The 24,317-nt window shown below is 45.3% G+C and overlaps 1 protein-coding gene and 1 long non-coding RNA gene across 14 annotated transcripts in view; one reads left to right on the top strand and one right to left on the bottom strand.

Moving 5' to 3' along the window:
- MARCHF10 (membrane associated ring-CH-type finger 10) overlaps window positions 1-24,317 on the top strand; it is an 83,635-nt gene that overhangs the window by 23,851 nt on the left and 35,467 nt on the right. For all 13 annotated transcript variants that reach the window (XR_005783718.1, XR_005783717.1, XM_040452030.1 and 10 more), the window contains one exon: window positions 15,394-15,565. Coding sequence is in view for 11 of the 13 variants with exons in the window: in XM_040452030.1 (XP_040307964.1) it covers window positions 15,394-15,565 (172 nt within the window). In the remaining 2 variants the exon portion in view is untranslated. The remainder of the gene's footprint in view (window positions 1-15,393; window positions 15,566-24,317) is intronic.
- Window positions 7,609-23,156, bottom strand: LOC121015245 (uncharacterized). Its single transcript, XR_005783719.1, has 3 exons — window positions 22,841-23,156; window positions 19,777-19,871; window positions 7,609-9,887 (listed from the first exon to the last, which is right to left on the bottom strand). It is a non-coding gene; the product is annotated as an uncharacterized LOC121015245 (long non-coding RNA).

Below are 24,317 nucleotides of genomic sequence, written 5' to 3'. Positions count from 1 at the left end.
TCAAGGCCCTGGCTGGCCTGCCTCTCAACCCTGAGGGCACCTCTTCTGTGAAGTTTCTAGAGCTTCTCCTGGGAGTCAGGTCACTTTGCTATTGTCTTTCTTCTGTATTCCCATAACACACTCTGGACTCAAGTCCACCTTGGGGTTCCTCTTCCTATCTCCCTCCTCCCTTAGGCTGGAAGCCACTCGAGAATAGGTGCATTTGTTGTCATATCTCCAATGCCCACCATGTAACAGGAACTCAAGGAATGGCTGATGGCTGACAGTTACCGGAATGGTTTAGGAACACGCACGTGTTATAGGCATATAGCCGTAACAGCCAAAATAGGAATCCTCACTCCGCACGAGAGAAAATAGGAGATGTTGTTACTTGGAGTGGAGTGGTGAATGCTCCCTGACCTTGCTTGCAATTACTGAGAGGCAAGTAGTTTAGTAAGGTTGCCAGTGTGCAATGGCCAGTTTGGGCTTGAAGAGGAATCCATTCCAATCAACCACTTGGAAACCTCCACAGTGGTGATCACCAGAGAGTGACCAATGAAAGAGAGCACTCTTCCGTGCATACCCTTCCACGAATGGACAGATGGCTTCTTCAAAGCTCTGGGTAAGTTCCTTTGGTCACAGATAGGCAAGAACACGAGGACATAGAAGGGCTGGGTTCAAGGCTCTCCGTGGACAGAGGAAACTCAGAACAGCCCAAAGTTGGCCCGGGACTCCGCTGTACTTTATAACAGAAGTCATGTTGTTATACAGATGTGAATTCATGTTCCACCAGATAAGTCACCAGACTAAATTGGATATTTCTTTTATAATTAGGTTATAGATTAATTGGAATACACTGGCGTGCATGCCCTTCTGTGGGCAAACCAGGGTGCTGAAGGTCTCTAACAGCATTAATGGAGAAAGCAAACAATAACTGTATCGCGGGCAAAGCCAGGAATGCTTCACTTCTCCTTCATTTCTGGGCTTTGTCTGAGTTCCACTAGGTAATTTAAAAATAGGCCATGGCAGTAAAATGGGGCAACTGTCAGTTCAAATTGCAGCTGCTTCCAGAATATTGTCCTGCCTTTTTTAACAGATAAGCAAGACAAGCCTAGAGTGAATCCTTCCACTAGGGCGATTCTGCCATGTGGCCGGGTGATACAAACACCAATTGTTATCCCAGTTCAGTGAAATTGTGGATGCCGAGAATTGGTGGCCTCTGATCCAGAGGGCTCCTGATGTTAATTGGACTCAGCAGCTCCGAAATTGCATGACAGAAGATTATAACAAAGTAGATTTTTGCCCATTTTATGCAGTACTATGTATTTTGGTTTACTACCTTTTATTAAAATTCCTTACTTAAAAAAAATGGCCCTAATTAATTTTTAAAACAAAAAAAAAAACCCAAACCTTGTTAAAAACCAATTAAAACTCAGCTATCAAACTTAAAAATTTGTTCACTTGCAAGATATTATTCAGGTGCATACTTGGGTGAAACATGAGTTAGAACATACAACATCTCATCCTGAAACCTTCTTTTGTTTTGCTTTTATACCACTTTACTCATTAAGGAATTGCAAACCACTTTGTGTCCAAGATGCGGTGTTAGATGCTGTGGGCACACGGTAATAACAAAGCCGTGCCCCCGCCCGTTCACAGTGTGGGCGAAATAAGACGTTACACCAATGCCTACAGTTCAAGACGGTATCTGATGAGTGTAATAAAAAGGCAAAAGGAAACCTGGAAAAGCTTCCTAGAGGAATGCAGATTTTCATCTGGATCTTAAGGCACGACAGGATTTGGGGAGCTGGGAGTGGGGGGTGGGGAGCTGAGGCAGGGCACCGTCACAGGTGGAAGGAAGAGCTGAAATCAAAGAGAGATGGGCACGTTTGGGAAAGGGTGAGCCGCCCAGTCTTCCTGCAGCACAGGAAATGTACATCAGACCTCTCTTCAGAGCTCCCCTCCCTGGAGGACACCCGTCATACCCCCCTGCACCCTTGCCTTAGGATCAGGACACAGGAGGGTGCCCTTCTCACTCCCAATTCTGCTCCCAGACCACTGCTCCCCAGGCTTTGATGGAAACACGGGTGCCCTAAGGCTTGTGCTGTTTCGCTCCACCATTCTCCCCACCCCCCCCCCCACACACATCATCCCTCTTGTCTCCTGGCCACTCTCTTACTCAGTGAAGACGCTGGCAGTGGCTTGGTCTCTGCTCACCCATCCCCTGATCTCCTGCCGCAATCCTGGATGACTTTGGCACCCACCAGGCCACACCCTGGCTTCTCAATTCCTGATGCATCTTGAGTGCCCCCGTCCACTCCCCTCAGCCGCCGCCTCCCCCAGCCCACGGCACATCCCAGACTGCGCCATCAACCAAAAGGTCTCCATGTCCAAAATCCATTGATGACGACAGTCTTCCAGCTCTCCTGCTCATCCACTTTTACTCTGATGTCTCTCCCACCTCTTGGGAACCTTTGGTCCATTTGCCCTTTGTCTTTTTTTTCTCGCCTCTCTGGCAGTCTCAGCCTTCCGTGGTCTCTGGGTCCATATCCAGGCCCCTGGTTACTGCTGCAGAAAAGTCACTCAAGTTTGAGAAATGGTCTTACTGAAAGGTCACAGCCACCAATCTCCTGGAACCCCTCAGTGCTGCCGTGTTGCCCTGCTCAGCTCTCTCACTTGGATCCTCTTTCCCTTTGCCCAGTCTTCAATCCCTCCTCTCTTCCATTCCACACCTTGGTGGTCCTCAGAGTTTTCCCTAGCTCGTTGCTGCCCTGCCCACCCATCCCCTCTCTTGTGCATTACCCTCTCCTCAAGATCCCGCCTCCTTGCTGCCCACAGACCCTTTTCCATCCAGTTCCCTCACCCTGCCTGCACCCCCAGCTGACCCAGAACCTTCTATCAGCATCTAATCGTGATCCACGGTCTCCCACCAAAAAAAAAAAAAAAAAAAAAAAAAAAAAGTTCTCCCTTGATCCTGTCCCTCCATTTATTTCTTCTCCTTCACAGAATTCTCAAAAGAATTATTTACACTGACTGACTCCATTTTCCCCACCTCCCACTCACTCCTCAACCCACTCCAATCTGGCTCTCATGCTCCCTCATTCCACTGAAATGGCACTTTGTCAAATGACTTCCACATCTATGAATGGGGCAGGTCTTTGGGTCCTCTCCACATTTGCCCTCCCAGTGGCTTCCACTGGCCCCTTCACTCAGTCCCCCCAAAGCATGTGCCCCTGAGCTCCTGCAAAGCCATCTTCTCCTCCGGGTTTCCTCCGGTGTCTCTGGAGGTGATTTCTCCTCCTGTTCCTCCACTGCTGCCCAGGCCCTGAGTCCCGGGATTCCTCGAGGCTCGGGCTCTCTTCCCACTCCATACCTAGGGGTTTATCTTAATTTTGTATCACAGACCTCGTGGGCACTATGGTGAACTCTCTTAGATCCTCTTCTCAGAATATTTCAAACGCATAAAATAATACAAAGGATTTCAAAGGAAGCCACTTTTATCGAAATAGTCATCAAAATATTTTTAGAAATCTGTGATTCAGTAATGTATGTGCTTCTTTATTAACACATTAAATAACAAGTGATGGGCGTAAAGGGTATTTTGAGACATCTGCAACAAATTTAATGAAATGTGAAAATATCTGTGATTTCTATTGGCGACAAAGTCACAGGAACTGCCAATACCACCGCGGTTCGTTGCCTGCGTTCAGAAATGAAAGTTACGCTTAGCTTTCAGTTGGGGGTTAGTGGAAATAACGATATAATTTTTTTCCCCCATCCAAGTTCACGACCCGCCCCCCAAGAAGCACTGCTCTATAAATTTTCCTTAGGTCACCTCATCAAGATGTTAACTGCCAAAGTCAAGATGTTAACTGCCAAAGACCTCCAGATCTGCATATCCAACCCAAAACTCACTTGTAATCTCCAGGTCTGAATATTCAACTGTTTACTCAATACGTCTACTTGGAAGTCTCAACAGGCCCAACACCATAGTCCCCAGCCTGGTCCTTCACGATTCCTTTTGTGTGGCATCATCCAAATCTGGCACTTTCTCTCCTCCTGACCCTCATATTCAATTCAATCACCAAGTCTATGCCATTTACTTCCCCAATTGCTTTTTTTCTTTAATGTTTATTTTCTTTTGAGAGAGAATGAGCATGAGCAGGGGAGGGACAGAGAGGGAGAGAATTGCAAGCAGGCTCCACGCTGTTGTCACGGAGCCCAATGTAGGGCTTGATCTCACCAACTGTGAGATCATGACCTGAGCCGAAATGGAGAGTTGGACGCTTAACCGACTGAGCCACCCAGGCACCCCTTCCCCAAGAGCTTTTTAATCGGTCTGTGTGTGCTTTTCTTCCATTGCATACTTGGGTTATTACTGCCGACACCTCCTGGCCAGTCTTCACACTTCTACTCCTCCCCCTAAATTCCACTTTCTGTACCACATGGAGTGACAGTGAGAGTGGGACTCAGATCATGTCCCTGGCCCGCTGAAACCCCTTCCGTGGCCTTCTGTGACTTTCAGAATGGGAACCAGAATTCGTCATGGAGCCAATAAGGGCCTGAAGGATCTGGTCCTCCGTACTGCCCCAAGTCCATCCACCCTGGCTTCGGGTCTTCCCACCTGCCAGGCCACCTCTCTTACAACACGCACCCTGCCTTCCCACCATGCCTCAGATGTCAGCCCAGGTCACTTCCTCAGGGAGCGTTTTCCCAACTGTCCCCTCCCGCAACTAGATTCGGACCCTTCTGCCCTATCTTCTATGGTTTTCCATATGCTTCCTTTTTTTTAATTTAATTTAGGACTTGTAATTTTACATTAATAATTATTTGATTAAATGATCTATCTTCCTACCTAGACTGTAAGCTCTGTAAGAACCAAGTCTTTGTTTTACTCGTCATTCGCATATCCCAACATATGTGGCTATATTGTCTCTTCCATGGAGGGTCCCTGTTAGTATGAATTTATGTTCATCCTAAATCACCAAGCATAAGATGAGGCATATCTTTTAAAATTTATCCTGCATTGACTTCTCTGTATTGATCATTGATCTCTCATTGTTACCAGATGGTATCATGAAGGAAACATTTTAAATCTAATGAAACGTTTATTATGAGGTATAAAAAGAAACTGGCAGTGTTCCCACAAAGTACCTACTTTATCCTCGCAGCCCGACAATATCTATATTTCTGCTCCATTTCCCCCCAATATTTTACTCTGAGGACTTCAAAACATAGAGAAAACTTGACAGAATTGTATAGTGAATATCCATATACCTACCACCTAGATTCTACAATTGTTGACATTTTGCTATATTTACTTTATCACGTATCTATCTGTCCATCTATCCATCCACAGATCCACCTTGGGTTTTGGCGCATTTCATTTTAATTCTTTTTAATAACGTTTATTTTTGAGAGACAGAGAGAGAGCACGAGCAGGGGAGAGGCAGAGAGAGAGAGGGAGACACAGAATCTGAAGCAGGCTCCAGGCTCCAAGCTGTCAGCACAGAGCCCAACATGGGGCTGGAACTCAAACCGTGAGATCATGACCTGAGCCAAAGTCGGATGCTTAACCAACTGAGCCACCCAGGCGCCCATGTTTTGATGCATTTCAAAGCAAGTTGCAGACTTGCAACTTGATCAGTACTCTGCCCCCCAAAATACTTCAGCATGTACGTCATTAACTAGCATTGAATACCTGTTTATGGCTTTTGTGGTTTTGATGGTTCATTTTTTTTTTCCCGTTTTTGCTTAGGCGGTAGAAATTACCTGAAGTAAATTGTATAGATTTTAAGAGTAATATTTAATGAGTTTTGACAAATGCATGTGCCCTGTAACCCACACCCCCATCAGGTTTTCATCACCCCATGAAGATTCTTTATGCCCCTTTCTAGCCAGTTCCCGTCCCTGTCCCTTCTCAGAGACGGCTGCTATTCTAAGTATTTTCTCCATAAATTAGTTTCTGCCTTTTCTTGTTCCATTTCTTTTTTTTTTTATTTTTTTTTATCATTTATTTATTTTTCTGGGACAGAGAGAGACAGAGCATGAATGGGGGAGGGGCAGAGAGAGAAGGAGACACAGAATCAGAAACAGGCTCCAGGCTCCAAGCCATCAGCCCAGAGCCCGACGCGGGGCTCGAACTCACGGACCGCGAGATCGTGACCTGGCTGAAGTCGGACGCTCAACCGACTGCGCCACCCAGGCGCCCCTTGTTCCATTTCTTAAAAACGGTTTGGAGTTCTTTTAAGTAATCTCAGAACCTTTTTAGAAATAGGTGGAATATACATTCTAAATCGCTGAGATAAATGAGCCTGTGTAATAATTAAAACTACATATGAGTTACAATTCAAAATTATAATCTCCCAAAATGACTTTTCAAAAAAAAGATAATAGTTGGAAAAGTTATGCGGAAGTTGGCATTCTCACATACATCTACAAATGTAAGTTGATACCAACATTTCTGGAGGACAATCTGGGAACAAAAAATTTTAAATCTTTGTGATGCTTTTAATCTACTAATATAAATTCCCACTTTGGGAAACTTGAGATAATTAAAGATGTGCATAAATCTAGAAGAATATTCATCATAGCACTATTTATTATAGCAAAAAGCTGGAAGCAAAGTACATGATCAACAAAAAGAATTATGATCGATCCATTCAGTGAGGAGTGTATTCTGAAGACAAAGAGAACTGGGGCATCTGGCTGGCTCAGCCAGCAGAGCATGTGACTCTTGATCTCGACGTTGTGAGTTTGAGCCCCACATTGGATACAGAGATTACTTAAATCAATAAAAACTTAAAAAAAGAAATTGTAAACAAAGATTAAAAAACAAACAAAGAGAACTACCAAGAAAGAATGAACTTTACTTAGTGGGTTTATTCTTACAGTAATATTTGTATTGTAATTCTGACATTATTTCACATTTATTACAGAGAAAACATGAATAAAAATATTAATATAATTAAGGAATAAAGATGCTAAATGTAAAATACGAATATAAAACTTTTCAAAGGAATGGAAAGCTCCATATAGTGTTAAATTTTAATTAGAAAGATTGCTGTGAACTCATGATTTTTTTAAATACATATTTTTTAAGTGTATTTATTTTTGAGAGAGACAGAGACGGAGCATGAGCAGAAGAGGGGCAGAGAGGGAGGGAGACACAGAATCTGAAGCAGGCTCCAAGCTCTGAGCTGTCAGCACAGACCCCAATGCGGGGCTCAAACCCACGAACCATGAGATCATCACCTGAGCCGAAGTCAGACACTCAACCGACTGAACCACCCAGGTGCCCCTAAATACATATTTCTAATGAATTCTATTGAAAGGACTTAGGAACAGTGTCATTCCAGTAGCAATGAACACACCCAGCATTGATATTAAGTCCTAACTACCATTTTAACTAAAAGGAACCAGAGCTACTTGGATTCCAGGTCTGAGACAGGTAAAATACAAGGGGGAAACTATGATATTTTTATTGTACCAGAAAGTAAAGAAGTGCTCAAAAACTCATGTCAAAAGTCAACTTCAGTGGACTCCCACTCACCAATTTTGGTACAATTTGAGCATGAAAGAATGTGATGAGATAACTGAAGAAAATATATCCTTGAGACTGCAGTGATAATAAATAAATTAAATATGTACATAAATAAAAGAGAAGGTGGGGGGAATGTTGTTCTTCTCTAGAGAAGAATGCCAGTTATTAATTGTAGGAGAAATGACAGAATTGGGAAAAAAAATTGTTTTGCTACTACCCCCAAATGATTATCAATTCAGGGAAAGTACATCAAGAGACACTAAAATCATTGGGTAAAGTGTTGTTTATGAATAGGCTATTCAGTGTCAAAGAATCATTCATAGATTACCTACTAATTACAATGGGGGGAAATGTAGTTTACATTGAAGACATCTGGCAGTCACCACCTTAGCTAGAGATCAAACAGCATTACCAATAGCATTGTTAGGTGCTGAAGTGTGACGTTATACAGAAGGACACCACACCACCTATAGAATATGCATACCCAAAATGGTTAACCTGAATTTTATCATGAGAAAACAATCAAATTCAGAACGTAAGACCTTCTATGGGGCTGGGACTCTCCAAAACAGTAAAAAACATGAAAAAGCCAAAAAGGCAGAAAACCAAAGAGTAAAGGGACATAAAAACCGCATGCAATCTAAGTACCTTGACTGGATCATAGATCAAAACAAACAGCTGGAGAGACATTTGGGGGACAATTTGAATATGCTGTACGTATTAGACAATGTCACGGAACTATTACATTTTTTTAGGTAAGATGGCTGGTACTGTGGCTTTGCAGGAGAATGTCTATTTTGATAAGAGATGGATGTGTAAGTATTTAGGGGTGAACTATCATGAAGTCTAGTGACTTTGAAATTCTTTAGAAAAAGAATATATATAGAGAGAGAGTGTGTGCATACTTGTGTGAGAGCGGGCTCAAGAGAGCGTAGCGTGCAAATAGAGTAAGGGCTGTTTTTTGTACCGTTCTTTCGACTGCTCTATAGATTTGACATTTTCAGAATAAGATTGAAACATTATTAAAAGGTATCTGTTGATGCAACGTATTGTTAAGTGAAACAGTATGTATGGTACAATTCTATTTTTTTAATCACACTTGTATAGGCATAAACATGTGTTAGTGTAACGTCAGCTGCTGTAACAAAGGGACCAAAAATATGATGAGTGAATCAAGGCAGTTTAGTTTTTGCACGTGTGACAGTTCAGGCTGGACGAACCAGATGGGCAGACAGCTCTCCTCCACCAAGACTTTCAGAGACTCGGGCTGATAACAGTTCGGTTGTCTTCAATGCATGACTTTCAAAGTTGTTGCCTTTCTAGCTGAAGTGCCGGGCCAGACACTGAGGCAGAAGTGAGACAGACACTTTCACTCCCACTCGGTGGGTGAGACTTTCCTCCGAGGCCAACCACGTGGCAGGGGAGACGGAAACGTTCTGTTCAAGGAGGGTGGCCATATCCCAGCTTCACCCTATTGCTTGAGAAGGGATTTCAGTGGAAATCCATCGCAGTCATTAAAAGGGAGTCTTAAAGAATATAGACCAAGCTGCTTGCAGTTTTTAGTTCTAGGTTAATGGGGCTTTGAATGTTTTACATTTTCTTTCTTAGGCTTCTCTTTATATGTCCATTATGAGCATGCATTCCTTTTGTAATGAAGAGTTACACTTCACCAAAAAAAGCCATTGAAACTATGAAAAGATCATTTCACTGGCAAATTTTCAGGATGCTTTCTTTTCCCGCTCTGAGAAAAACATACATGCTCATCTTAGAAACCATGTTAAGCATTTTTCTACTCCAAAACCTTCAGTTGGACCCCATTTTCTATCACATTGACTCTCAATTCTTTGCTTGCATCTCAGGCCCCCCCCCCCAATCTGACGCCACCCTGCCATCCAGCTTTCTCTCTCCCCCTCCTCCCCCACTCTCTGCTCTGGCCCCTTGCCCTGTCGTCTGAGAATCATGCCCTACTCATTACTCCATCCATACCTTGGCTCCTGTGCTGCCTCCAGCCTAAGGCAGTCACCACTCATACTTCAGGTTCCAGAAACCTCAGGAACCCTGCCTTGACTTCGCATCTTTTTCTGTGCGTTCCTTTGGAATTCAGAATCGGTGCCACCCGATTTATCGCTTAATTAAATGTTGTTTTGCATTTCATGAGATTATAATCTCATGTCTCCCACCGCAAGCTTCTTGTCTTTAAATGCCTTCCTGGTGCTTGAGTAGGGTTGAAGTCATAGTCGTTGCAAATGATGCTTCTCAATTAATTCCCACATTGTATGACATATTATTTCGAGTAGGAGGTACTTTTGTAGAGGATCTCCATTTGATGGCCAAATCTTTCATGTTCCTCAGAGGCTCCTCTCAGCTAAAAGGGCACAGGAATTCAAATAAAGAATGGAGGAGAAATTTATTGTAGCCAAACTCTACTTGAGAAATATCCAACGGAGGGCAGTCTCGATGTGCTACTAACCACTACACTTTAGTGTTCAAATTTTAAAAATCCAGCATTTTCTGGCCACACACCTGCTGCCCACCACACAGAACTCCATCCCAGAGCACATCATACGCACTCACTCACTCGCACAGGTCCCCAAAAGCATGAAAATGTGTCACCACCCACAAGAGTGATTTCTACAACTCACAAGGGATTAATTTGCATTACAAGAAATAGCTAGCAAGTGTCAGAAAACCTGTCATGTCTGCCATTTGAGTAGCTTGCAGCTCTGAGCTTCACCCAGAGGCCATTCCACAGTCAGATGGAGAGTCATCACGAAGCAAATTCTATGGTCTCACGTGCCCCTCCTTCAGGGAGCCAACGCCGTGGTCATCAAACGTTGGGAAGACTTTGACCAAGGCCACTAGTGACAGATCAGTGTCTCAGGCTGAGTCATTCCAACTTGCTAGCATGAAAATCACAGAGACCGTGGCAGGTGGGGGGTGGGGCGCTCTTTCCCGAAGTCCATGGTAGACACAGGTGCACGTGATATTTACACACGTGGCAGCCCCCCTGACTCCAAAAAGCATCTTGCGGCGAAATGGAGCTCAACACTGTCCTGAACATGCGAAGGACTTTGCTGCTTTTAGAGTTTTTTCTAGATTAGAGACAGGTTAGCCTGCTTTGTGACAAGCCAGCCCTCTGTGTAGAACATGCTTTTATGCTTCTTGAATGCACAAAGGAGTCCACCCTGTCCAGAATGCTACGTATACAAGCTACCTTCGATTCTCTAAGGCTGTTTCTGTGTCTGAGGCACAATTTGAACGTAGACTTTGGAAACTTGAAGGTACACGTTCGCACCCACAGTCCTTCAGTCACCCTTCCCGTGTTGTTACTGTTTGGACGTCAAGTGTCACCGCGTTGGTCACTGTCTTTCATGGTCTCATGAAAACATACTTATTTCAAGTGTCATAAACACACTTCTCTGGTAATAGCCCGACACTACTCTTTTCCTCTTGTTCACAGCAGGTTGTACCCTGATCCACACCATATCGGGAGATCTGCTCAGCCCAGCTTTCCATCACATGACATGTGGCAAAAATGGGGCTAGTCTACATCAATCAGAATGCAGTAGCACGCCCTGAAGGAGGGAGGGTGGGAGAGAGGGGCCATCCCATTTGAGGACCAGTTTCCTGGGTCTTGGAAATGAGCCATCAGGCAAGAGCTGGAAAATAACATGGTCTCGTCCATCCCTGACTACTTAGGTCTCCTTCTCTTCTAATTGTCTCTGTTCACTGTCACCTTGCCATTCCAGATCCCACACTGTGAGGTCCCAGGTGAAATAATCTCATCATTCTCATGTCCCTGAGGCAATGTGTTCCACTCCCCAACCCCTGGGTCTCCGTCTTCCAGGGGGCCTAACTAGAACCATTATAGCATCAATAAGTCGTTCCCTGTGGAAGTCCCTAATGGGACTCCCAGACAGGAGTCTTTCTCTGAACTTTGGAGAGAGCCTTGCCCTGGGCAAGGTAGTCTCTCTATTCTGCCAGAAGAGCAAGTGGGGGACCGGGGGAGAATGATAAATACAAAAGTAATAACACTCTAGAAAAATGTTCATTTTGACAATAGCTTATTGCTATTCACATGGCTTTATTAGGACTTTCTTACCAAATTATGAATAGGGAACTGAGAATCCTCACATGTATCCTGTAGCTTGATTTTTAAAAGTTTCTTTCTAGTTAGTTTTTTTTTTTTTTAATGCTTTAGACTTTGATTTTGAAAGACAAAGCTGGTTTTCTTCCCCCAAAGGAATAGCAAAATGTGCTGTTGCCTCCACCTCCATGTGACATTTCAACTTAGGAACATATGGGGGAAGAAATGAACATTGTAATTACTGTTCAAAATTACAAGGGGGAAAAGACAGTTTTAAAATCAACTTTAAATCAAAATAACTTAATGATTATTGTTTGATAATCTCTGACTGTTGTTAAATATTTTCCATTAGAGCTTTACTGTCTGAAAAAGAAATCGTGCCATATTTTCTTAAGACCAGACAAATTTCAGTTGGATACTTAGAAGACAATCATAAATTCAATAGCTTGTGAAAGAAACCAAGGGTCCAGGTGTGCCTGGGTGGCTCAGTTGGTTAGGTGTCCAACTTCAGTTTAGGTCATGATATCACAGCTCATGGGTTCGGGCCCCGAGTTGGGCTCTGTGCTGACAGCTCAGAGCCTGGAGCCAGCTTCAGATTCTGTCTCCCTATCTCTCTGCCCCTCCCCAACTTGTGTGCTCTCTCTTTCTCTCTCTCTCTCTCAAAAATAATAAATCAATCAATAAATAAATCAAGAGTCTGATGTAAGATCTGATCTACCTCTCTGCTCACATTTCTTTGGATGAAGTGAAAATCCAATAGTATTTCTCACTGGGGATTTGGGTTTTGCTTTCAACCACAGGTAGTTAATATTCGGTTGTTAGCGAGTTAATTTTTTAAATGGGTAATTACAAAAGCCAACACTCACATGGCATTTACTGCATGCCTGGTATTGTTCTAAGTGCTACGAGCATGTCCTAACTCATTTAATCCTCGCAGAACCACCACAAGGTAGACACTATGGTTCATGGGTGGAAAACTCTGAGATGCGGAGAGATGAACCAAAATTAACACTATGTCGCACAATAACCCTGGGAAACCCAGAATCCCCTCCCAGGAAGTCTTAAATACTACACTTTGGTGCCAGAATGAGTTACTACACTTGTCACACCAAGGATCATCCTCCCTGATTAATATTATGCGTTTTCATAAGAGAGGAGAGAGAATGGCAGAGAACACAAGAAGACGTGAACAAAGGCACAAAAAAAGTTGAAATGATTTGCTTACGATTAGTGAAGCAAGCACATTCATCATAAGTATTATTATTTCTGCCATTGCGACTTTAGTTTCCCACTGACAAAACACCCCCTTCCAGCGGCAATTTCTAGACTCTTAAGAATGATTAGCAACTGGAAGCAAGTAAGGCTGATGGAACTAGGAACCGGAAAAGGATGTATTCAGAGCACAGGTACACTATTCCCTATGTAATAGGCACTGTCTCGTGGACCAAACTTTCGTTCACCTTTGGTGCTATTAAAGGCTTGAAGTATAATGAGTGGGTGAAGGAAATATAATATGGCTTAACACCCACCCAATCAAAAGTCTTGTAACCAACTCCTCCCAATTCACCACTGCCCGGGACAAGCAAAGAATCCAGCCCTGGCTGAGGGTGACAGACCCACCAGTAACGGTGGACGCTATTATTGCTCCTGATACTGTAACCATGGATATTGGTAGTCGTAACCCAGAGTATCTTTTTCCTGCCTTTGCATTGGCTAGAAATAAAGGGCTGAAGAATAGACCCTTTCTATTGTCCACTCACTCACATGAGGTATTTGTTGGGCAGTTTGTGGAAAAAATTCCATCCCATGTTCACTGACGTTCTCCTTGCCTAGGACAGTCTTGGGCATCATAATTAAAATTTGCCCACATTTCCTACTCTGAAAACAGAGAACCTGTCTCATGTTCAGAAATGATGTAATGCTTCAGAGGGTGCCTGGGTAGCTCAGTCAGTTAAGTGTCTGACTCTTGATTTTGGCTCAGGTCATGATCTCACGGTTCATGAGTTCAAGCTCCATGTTGAGCTCTGCATTGACAATGCAGAGCCTGCTTGGGATTTTCTCTCTCCCTCTCTCCCTGCCACCTCCCTGCTCACACTCTTCCTCTCAAAACTAAATAAATAAACTTTTTTTTTTTAATTTTTTTTTTCAACGTTTATTTATTTTTGGGACAGAGAGAGACAGAGCATGAACGGGCGAGGGGCAGAGAGAGAGGGAGACACAGAATCGGAAACAGGCTCCAGGCTCTGAGCCATCAGCCCAGAGCCCGACGCGGGGCTCGAACTCACGGACCACAAGATCGTGACCTGGCTGAAGTCGGACGCCCAACCGACTGCGCCACCCAGGCGCCCCTAAGTAAACTTTTTTAAAAATGACTTAATGCTTCACCTTTGACATTTCAGAATCATTTTCAAGGATTTCTATTAAATTCCAGAATCGAAAAGGAAAATGGAGAACAACCAGTTCATTAAGTCCTTTCTTTTTCCTGTCTCTTTATCTGGTTTGTTTTCTGAAAACACAGGGAGAAACAATAATTGTTTGAAGGCTGTCTCCAGACTCTAAATTACAAAACAACAATTTATTATCTTAGAGGATAATGATCTGTCCACCTGTAGATTTATACAGACATCTTTGAAGAAGACTGACAAGCAGGGGAATTTTTTTTTAGAATTTAGTTTGTCTTCTGTTGCACCCAATAATTCAAAGCTACTCAGGGTATTTTCCTGAGTCAGGAGCCCTTGAAATGAAAATGCCACAATTGTCAGCTGGAATGATGAGCAAGATCAATACAAATCGCCACGTTTGGGGAAGAGGGGGCCATTAATGTAGCACTCTGTCTGCAGAAGACCGTGCATCCTGAGAGGACTTTCCCAAGACTGGACTAATGTGCCTGTAGAAGAACTGAGAGACCCTCCCCCTGGGGAGGGAGGGGCGGAGACCTTGGGGTTTAGTTTGTTGCAGAGTGTATCACAAATCATAACACCAGGACCTAAAACCATGAGGTAGGACTTAACTCACCCACTGTGACCAGATTTCCCATAGCCAGTTACGTTGCTTTCATTATTCTTTTGGTGAGCGTAGTGGCGGCAAAGTAGAAAACTATCGAATGCCTGGATAATTTTTGTTGTGTTGGCAAGGCTGCGCTGAGACACTCTGACGCTGCAGGAATCATGATTTGGCTGTGCGTAGATTTATAATGACTTCTTTATAGAAGACGGACAACTAGGAGACTCTTAAAAAGATTAGTCTGTCTCACGTTGCACCCAGTAATTCAGAACGGTAAACGTAGGTCTAATTTTTTCAGTCCCAACACACTGTCTAAATTTCCTTTTCATTGTCAAGTATATGATTACCATTAGGAACATCTTTCCTCACCCACCCCCAAAGCAGTTCAGATAACAAAAGCAAGAAGTTTAAGGGCATTGATTGTTTCTTTTGCTTTCATACATAGCTTTCATAACATGAGCTGTTTGTTGGTCATCAAATTACTTAAGGGTCAGAAATGTATTCTTTTCATAATGTTCTACAAGATAGACTCGTAGAAGTGTCTCCTTTTTATGGTGTTCTGCAAAATAGTCTCATTAACTTTGCTATTATTTCTAATTGATTCTTCTAAATTGATACAGTCCATCAAAACCTCACTGGTAAAAGGGCATATTAAGCATGGCGGGATATTCCAGTGTTAGTGTTGGAGAGATCCCTGCAGTCAGCTAGTCTCTTTTTCCCTCTGCCCAGCAGAGATGACCTATTTGGCCATTAATACTCAGACACCTTTCATTTCCGGTAGAGTTCTGGTGAGGAGGATTCTGTAGCCGAACCAAGACTATCCACCAAGAGTTCTGCGGTCAAGGGTGATTCCAGACTTCCGGCAATTGACCAAACATCAGTCAAACAGAAACATAAAAGTACCATGACTCCACGGAAACCGGAGAAGGTGGGCCCCAGCAAACCCTCTTCAGGTGAGTGACTGATGTGTGGAAATTCACAAACTCTAAAATCCCAGCACTACAGGTAATGCCAACACTCAGACTGGTGGTACCAGTTACACCAAGGGCCCTCTGAGTGGCGAATGCAGGTTTTGGAGGGTCCGGTGATCTTACACAAGTGGTAAAATTCATTCTAGAGTAGAAGAGCAAGTCAAGAAGGTGGGACTTATGCAGAACAACTGTTCCCACTGCCCAAATTTGCTGCCCAGTCATTGGCTTTGTGTGACACTTTCCTAGAATTGGTGCCTTTTCGTCTTCCTTACCCTTCTGGGGTGGGGATGGGGGAAGGCATTTGGCCCCAGGTATCAAATTTTATGACTCAAGCGAGAGCATGAAGAGAAGCTTTCAAAAGCATCTGAATGGCATAATTTATAGCCAAGAAAGAGAGAGTAATAAAGTCCTCCAATACTGGGGTTGTCCTCTCTGGGAGAAAGGGGGCTTGATACATCCTCCCTTTTGTGCAATTTGGTAAATAATTCACTCTTTAGCTGCCTTTGAAGCAGAGACCAGTCCTCCGCTTGAGGCAGGAATGATTTAATAGTATCCAGAAAGAGGATAAATTCAAGTGAAAGCGTAGAGTCCCTCAGGCTCATCCTCATCAAAGCCAACATTTGGAGGACAAACTTGATTCCTCCAGGAACTGACTTCGAAGTTGGGGTAACTAGGCAGAAAGGTCTGCCTTCTGCTTGCAGTAGAATGGAAAGGATCCAGATTAACTGCCGAAGAATTTGTAAATAGCGTGCAATTCATTTAAATACAAATCACAACTACTCTCTAATCCTAAATAGCTCTTGTCATGCAACCACCCGTCCAGTTAAGTCTTAATGCATTTTTAGAAAATGGCAGCTTTCCCTCAGATTAACCACCCACATTTTGTTGCTTTAATGAGGTAAAAAAAAAAAAAAAGGAAGAAATCTGAAATGATGTCCTTCCAAGCAAAGCCCCAACACTTTTTCCTTATTTAATTAGGGGAAAGTATCATTAATAGTTAACAATTTCTCATTTTTAAGACTTTTAGTAGGAAGTGTGTTTAAAATTTTTTTTAATATTTATATTTGAGTGACAAAGAGGGCACACGGAAAAGGGGCAGAGAGAGAGGGAGACACAGAATCCAAAGAAGGCTCCAGGCTCTGAGCTATCAGCACAGAGCCCTATGAGGGGGCTCAAACTCACAAACCATGAGATCATGACCCAGGCCACAGTCAGACGTTTAACCCACTGAGCCACCCAGGCGCCCCAGTAGGAAGCATGTTTTAAATTCAGCTGTTTAAGAATGGAATAGGGCAGATAAGATGATTCCGCAATTGCTTCAAAATATATGTGGTCATTTATTGAATTGGGGAGGTTTTTAATAAAAAAAAAAAATTGAAGTTTAAATAATGCAATTCCATTCACTAGATATGATTTCTAACCTTCTTGCTAAAACTGGGTAGCTATTTGCTTGGGCTACTTTGTCATCTGTCAAGTAAAATCATTAAAATGTACGGTTTAGGCCCACTAGATGATCTCAGTTTGTGTGATTAATACAGATGCTTTTCTGACCGAGCAAACTCCAGATGGACCTTACAACACTGACAAAAGGAAGAATTAATTCACTTTACATTTTATAAAACATCACATCTGAAGAATTACTAGCCTGGAAACACCAAGGTTTAGGCAAGAGAGCCAAGTTGGCAGAAGGCTACCTATTTCATCAAATGAGGGATGTTACTTGGAGTAAAAGCTTTTAAAAAGTACCAGCTTTATTGTCCTATTATGACCCCAGACCACGTCTAGGACCCGCGCAGGAAGGGGCTAGACTGGGGCCTGGCTGTCCAGTGAGCACAGCAGTCCTGGTGATCAATGCCGGTTGCTACAGAAGCCTGATCAGTTGTACAGCAAACTGGATTCACGAAGTTGGCTAAAAGCAAAGCGTTGGCGTGTTAAGATCCACTCGTTTTACATGTGTAGATGCACCCTCAGAGTTCCTTAATTAGCACAGTGAAATGAGAGCCCAGAGACATGGTGAGAATTTAAGCTGAGTCTTTTCAGGAAAAGTCTAGTTGAGTGACGCTAGCAACTCAGAAAATTCAAAGGACTCTCCTGTGGTTCTAGAAAAAGAGGATTGGGGGTCTGAATTATCTAGACACATTGATCCAGCTCACCAGGTTCCTGTTTTTCTTTACCTCTGTAGAGGAATATTTTCCTAAAGCATTTTGGGGGTGAGCCAAAGTTGACAGTGAGTCACCAAAACTCCTCCCATTTCAGAACTGAGATTCTGTGTCAAATTGAAGCATCCAAGCCAGTGAAATCCCTTTGCAACACCTGTGTAATAGACTAACCTTCCATACCGAGGTCTACTAGGCTTTTCCTGAATAAAATAATATAGCTGGGAAATGTGGATTGCCTTACACGCGAATCTATGTAATGATAATCCATGGAAATCAAGTTTTTCCTTATATCCATGTGACCTACCATCTAGAACCCCCGAGAAGGCTATTTACAATAGAGGAACCCATGGTGCCCTCTACCAATAGATTTATAACTGAGAAGGTGTCAGATTTTCATTGTTCTTCACACTCTTTTAGAAGGAGTTCACGCATTTTAAATTAAGTAAGTTCATATATTCCATCAAACTGCTGCTAAATGAGTTGGCTTGTAATTCTCCGTGTTACCCCCCCCCCCTCCGTGGAGTGTCGGGGAAGTGCCTTAGAGTCAAAATGCTTGGATTAGCATCTGGGTACCATTTCTTATTTGCTTGTGTGCCTTTGGGCAAGTGACTTCTCTGTGCCTCAGTTTCCTCATCTGTAAAGTGGGGGGTCAAAACAGATCCCACCTCCTGGGTTGCTGTGAAGTTTCAATGATAAAATGTACGCTCTGGGGCACCTGGGTGGCGCAGTCGGTTAAGCGTCCGACTTCAGCCAGGTCACGATCTCGCGGTCTGTGAGTTCGAGCCCCGCGTCGGGCTCTGGGCTGATGGCTCAGAGCCTGGAGCCTGTTTCCGATTCTGTGTCTCCCTCTCTCTCTGCCCCTCCCCTGTTCATGCTCTCTCTCTCTCTGTCCCAAAAATAAATAAACGTTGAAAAAAAAATTTTTTTTTTTAAATGTACGCTCAGCCATTAGAACAGTGCCTGTTACCATTAAGTACCTGGTAAATTACAGCATATTGATATCTAGGACACAAGAACTATGTTTAGTAGGGAATGAATTATAAAACCTTGTTTTCTCTGTCTTAATGTTGCCCCCACTCCCCACAATCCTTTTTTTCCCCTTTACCAAAAATCGAGTTATATTTTTTAAGTCCTAATATAAATGCAGGTACAAACACTTTTACCACACCCTGAATTTCCAGAGCAGAACACAAAAGGGGGAGACATGAATAATCAGAAAGCATTCACCAAGCCAGAGATTTGCTTCATCTCCAAAAAGACATGGAAAAGTCGGGCAGCGAGTCCAGACCCAGCTGTGTCTGATGTGCAATGGATTCAGAAATCCTATTTCACGATCAAGGTGAACTCTGGTCCAGGGAGGGACAGAAGCAGAGCTACATAGTCTTTCAGAATTCTGCGTGGATCTGGGAGAGGCTGAGCAGGTCTCCAGGCGCCACAAACGCTGGGGGACAGAGAAGCACAGGGAGCTACTATGGCCTCCTGGCCTCCTGCCTATACCCGAGACCCCGCCCAGTGCTAGCCTGAGTTGTAAAGGAGCCATCTTCCTTTTCCAGGATGCGTACAGGCATCCAAAGGCCACTGTGCTGCGGGGTTCTGGCGCCTGGGGTCCTGCAGACGTCTCTGCCTCAGTGCCCGGCACACGGGAAAAGAGCATGCCCTCTCCTGTCACCTAGAGCTTGGGCACGGTCTCCTAGTTCTGTGCCAGGAAAATGGATCTGGATGGAGTCCTAGAGCCTGCTTCCAAAATCTTGCCCTTTTAAACAAAGCCAAGTGTTCTGAAATTATCCTCACTTATTACTGAGTTCAATGTTAGTCATTACCAGATTCACATTTGTGGGAGTAGCAAAGCCTATTCAGCTTAATAATGGCTTCTCGTGAGGACGTATTCTTGTAAAACCAAGAAAAAGCAGTGAACTCAGATTTAAAAAGATAAACATCTAACATAACTGTGGTCTCTTGTGAGTCGGGAAATATTTATTTGAAGGGCGGCCTGGAAGAGAAATTTGACGCAAATCCCAAATCTTCATAACCTACCTTGCAAATAAATTCTGTGGAAGGTTTTCTCGAAAGGCCAAGATTAATGAATTTCCAGGCAGGTCCCTTGGTGTCCCAACAACTTTCCAGGCCATCTGCCCAAGTTAGAAAACAACCACCATAAGTGAACGCTCTTTCTACGTAGAGAATACTAATCCTCAGTCGTTTATGGTAATGCTTCCGAGACCGTGGGGCTCAGGGAGGTCACAGGGCCCAGAACGGGAAACCACGGCTCAGCATCCTGGTCTACTACTTTATAGCCCTAAATGTGAGCTGGCAACTTCCCCGAACTCAGTTTCCTCGTCAGTAAAGTTGAGTTGTTACCTACCTCACCAGGTAGATGGGAGGATTAAAACCTTGTGGGGAGACTAGGCCGTAGGGAAAGGTCAGTCCCCAATCCTCCCTCTGCTTGGAAATCCCGACTCCCACCCCCACCGCCTGCTGCTCCAGGCCTGGCATCTTTTTATAAGCTGCTCAACCAAAGCCATTTTAGCCTGAGATGTAAGACAGGTTATAACTTTCTTGTAAAAAATTGAGGAACTCCAAGTAGTCTAGGGCCTTGGGCCTTAAAATGTCCCCAGACCAGGAGCAGAGGCCTCACCTGAGAGCTTGGTAGAAATACAGAACCTCAGATCCCAGTCCAGACTGACCAAACCAGAACTTGCCTTTGATAGTATCTCTGGGGTATTTGTGTGCACAGATGAGTTTGAGAAGGTCTGCTTTAGGGTCGGCCTACAAATTAAATTAGGAAGAGGAGAGTATAAAGCTGGCGCCCTATGGGGAGGCAAGGACCAGGTCCCTGAGGGCCTTGAATGTCAAGCAGAAAGGCATTGGCGCATCAGCCTGGGAGGGGATCTAAGTGAGATGGGGTGCGACCCAACTGGCACTTTTACAAGTGGGCTGTGGCATGGAGAGGGGCCTGAAAGGGGAGTGAGAGCAGCCTGACAGAGGCCGAGAGACCAGACAAGCTGTACGTGCACTGCACCCAGAGAGAAATAGGAAGGGCTTGGCCTGGAGTAAAAGCAGAGGGGATGGGGAAGAGGGCTGGGCTTGAGGGATGGTCAAGGAAGTACTCCTGGCAGTACTTGGTGGTGACTCCTGGGTGTGGGGATACGGAAAAAGGAGGAACCAAAGAGAAGCTGGAGCTCTGGCCCAGAAAACTAGGCCTGTGGAGGTTGCCTTTGTCAAGGCTGAGAAAGCAAGAAGAGAATGGGCCCCATTCTGTGAGTGTTGTCTTTGAGGGGCAGGCAGGATGGCCGGGAGGAAATGCCAGGAAACACCGGAGGACCCAGGTCTGCTGCTGGGCAGAGAGCTCCTGGCCACCAGCGGGAATCCAAGGGCCTAGAGAGAGAGCAAGGGAGCTGAAGAGGGTCTCCCCGGTGAGAGCTCATGGAGCAAGCAGGGATGATGTGGGGAAAGGGCAGAAGAAGACAACCACAGAGAAACAATGCAAGAAGTAGCAGCCACGGCAAAAGCCTAGGGAGGCACTGGGAAACGAAGGAACAGATAATTGTGTCAGATCTTGCACAGGATAGGAGTAACTAAGGGCTGAGACCCACCCCCACCCCCAATTATACTGGAGGTAATGATCATGCTTTTCAACTGGATGCTTCCAATGATGGCATTTTAGAATCGGGACTGATTGCAGCTGCAGCCTTTCCCAAACTTCTCTGATAAGAGTCACCCGGGAGGTACTTGATGAAAAGACACATTCCTGGTTCCCGCTCCTGACCCAGAGCGTCAGAATCTCCACTGAGGCAGCCTGTAAAACCACATCTTTAACAAGCACAGCAGGTGATTCTCATCACGGAGGTTTGGACACCTGTCTCACAGCCTCGATTCTAGAACATTAAAGTTGATGAGATACCTGGAGACTCCAATAAGCTGCAGGTTGTGATTCGGTCGGTTTGGGAGGAGGGGGCGAGGAGTCTGCATTTCTAAGAAGCTTCCAGGGGACATCCATGCTGGTGGTCAAAGGACCACCCGTGGGGGAACAAGGCCTAGAGAAAACACCTGTCTCATTTTGCGGATGAGGAAATAGTTTTTGAGAAGGTAAACAGATGATCCAAGGTGACCCAGCTGGCTAGTGGCAGCGCTGAGAGATCTGTCATGCACGAGGGGGTCTCTCTGGATCGTGTCTCCATCAGGTGCCCATACTCCGCCTCCAGAAGGTTGGCAGATTAAGTGTGGGTTTAGCGGGCAAATCATTCACTTCACTTGGACACCTCCCTCGTCCACCTGCTTCTTCCCCTCCTTGGTCCCTCCCCCTTTCCGTGATCCCACCAGGATCTCTCTGCTTCTTTCTCTTTTCTCAAACCTCCCCTCTGCAGCAGAAAGGCCAGATTAGGGCATGACTGCCGCCTCCTCCTGCGGGCAGCTGGAGGACTGGAGGGGGAGAGCCTTACCGAGGTGAGACCCTGCCAGCCACCGTATGTTGCTGCGGGCACAGCTAATTAGACTGGCCGTGGGGGCGGAGAAGGGACCCCGCGCTGCCACGCAGGCACTTAGTGGGGGGAGAACTTTCCGGCGTCTGTCAGGGACGCCAGAGACTATTGGCTGGAAGAGGGTGTGATGATGAGGCCGTGTCCCTCAGTTAACTCTCGGGTGACTTTGAGATCCCATCGGCCACCCCTCTGACACCTGGACAGGCCAGCCCGAAGAACCCTCTTTGTGTTCTGATTCATTCACAGGCTTTCCCACCGTGAGTGCTGCTTCCTGATTGCTCTTTTTCTTTTGTGCAGGTGACAGCAGCGAGCACCCCCTGTTCTGTGTTGAATATTCCCCTTACTGCTCCGTCTTCGCTTTCTCCCCCTTCCCGCAGCCCAATACCACTTCCTGCTGCCTCCTCCTGCCGCTCCTGCCGCCAGCCTCCCCGGTGGCCCAGGACCCCTTCCCCCAGCTCCCTCCTGCCCCCTCTCCCTCCTTCACCAACCCCTCTTCCTTGTCCCCGGGCCCCGTGCCCCAGTCCCCGGCCACCCTGTGTTACTTCCCCGTGTCCTGCCCGACCCCAGCGGAGACCCCTGTGCTGTGTCTGCCGGGCCCCAGGAGGCCCAGTAAGATTTACCTCGTGTGGTAAGTCGCCCTCGGCCAGGCACACAGCACAGAGGAGTCAGGGAGAGGGGGACTTCGGGCTTCCGGAAGGCAGGTGGAGAGGTGGGGGGCCGGAGGGCAAGGTCACGAGCAACACCCAGGCGGTGAGGTGTGCAGGGGAGCAGGAAGACCAGACAGCTGCCACTTGACTCGACCTCCTCGTAGCGCTAAGGCGTGAGCGACCAATAAAATCCCGTCCTCTCTCGAGACTCATCTGATTTCTTCGCTCCCGTGGCTGGCACACTCTGGAACATGACGCCCAGAAACAGAGCAGGCCCTCCTGTGTCCGATGGCAGCCCCGAGAGGGCGGCGCGGGGGGGGGGGGGGGGGGGCAGGCCCTTCCCAAGGCACACGCTGGGACTGAGAAACCCCGCAGAACCGTGCCGAAAGGGGACAAATTAAAGGGCTCACTGACTGTTTACATTCCCTTTCCTGCCTACTTATTAGGCACCACATTTCCCAAAATCAAAAAAATCCCACCTCCTGGGCTCCAAAATAAAACATATTTATGGTACATAATTAAGCTTTAATTAAGATCTCCTCTGGGTATGTGAGACAGCACACATTTCCAGCACACCCAAATAGGCAAATCGACGCAGCCTGTTATTTGTGAGTGTACAGAAAGCTGCCTATTACTCCAGGGCAACACTGGCCCTTGCGACTAAGCTGTAATTCTTCCCACGATCTAAAGGAAGCAAGACTTTTTTTTTTTTAAGTTTATTTATTTATGTTGAGAGAGTAAAGGAAGCAAGACATTTTTTTAAGAAGGCATCTCTTAGACAGAATCTTGGCACCTCCTTGTCAAGACAGGGGGAGGGAGTAAAGGTTTAGGAGTTGTATTTTTCTCTCTCTTCGACCTGGTCTATCAAGAACCGTGTCTGTGTCTGGCAAGCATGTAAAGAACTGAGCAATGATGAGGCACATGGAATAAACATGCACGATTAAGTGGATTTGGTTCTCAGTCATCAGGGCCTTGGGTAAATAGGAGATTACTACATTTTTCCCCTCTAGTCAAATTAAGAACTATTCAATCAACAATTATAGCATCCCAGCATCGTCAAGAGAACTAGGACAGGCACCTTGTATCGAAACAGCCATTTGGTTTCTTTGTCCCTGGAGGCATCGCCTCGCTCAGACACTAGAAGAGGGTCCAGTGCAAAGCAAACCAGTCTTCCCCAAATTCACTAACAAACTTCAGGGTGTTGAGTGGCAGCAATGGGACTGCTGAGCACAAATGCCTTCTCTCCAAGGCAACGGGTCTGTCCTCCAACCTGAAGAGGAAGCTCTATTTCCTCTTCCAGTGTGACTCTAACTTGGGTCTCTCTGTAGGTTAAGGTCTGTACCATGCCACGGGGAGGACCATGCTAGAAAGGCCCCAGAGGTCTGAAGTTTGGTTTGATTTGGGTACGGGGAAGGTGAGTAGGACCCGGAAACAGGGTGCATAGAAGCTG

The sequence above is a fragment of the Herpailurus yagouaroundi genome, unplaced genomic scaffold (assembly GCF_014898765.1).
Source record: "Herpailurus yagouaroundi ecotype Mexico unplaced genomic scaffold, PumYag 206, whole genome shotgun sequence".
In the NCBI taxonomy this organism is placed as follows: Eukaryota; Metazoa; Chordata; class Mammalia; order Carnivora; family Felidae; genus Herpailurus; species Herpailurus yagouaroundi.
This window is presented reverse-complemented; position numbering and strand designations above follow the sequence as displayed.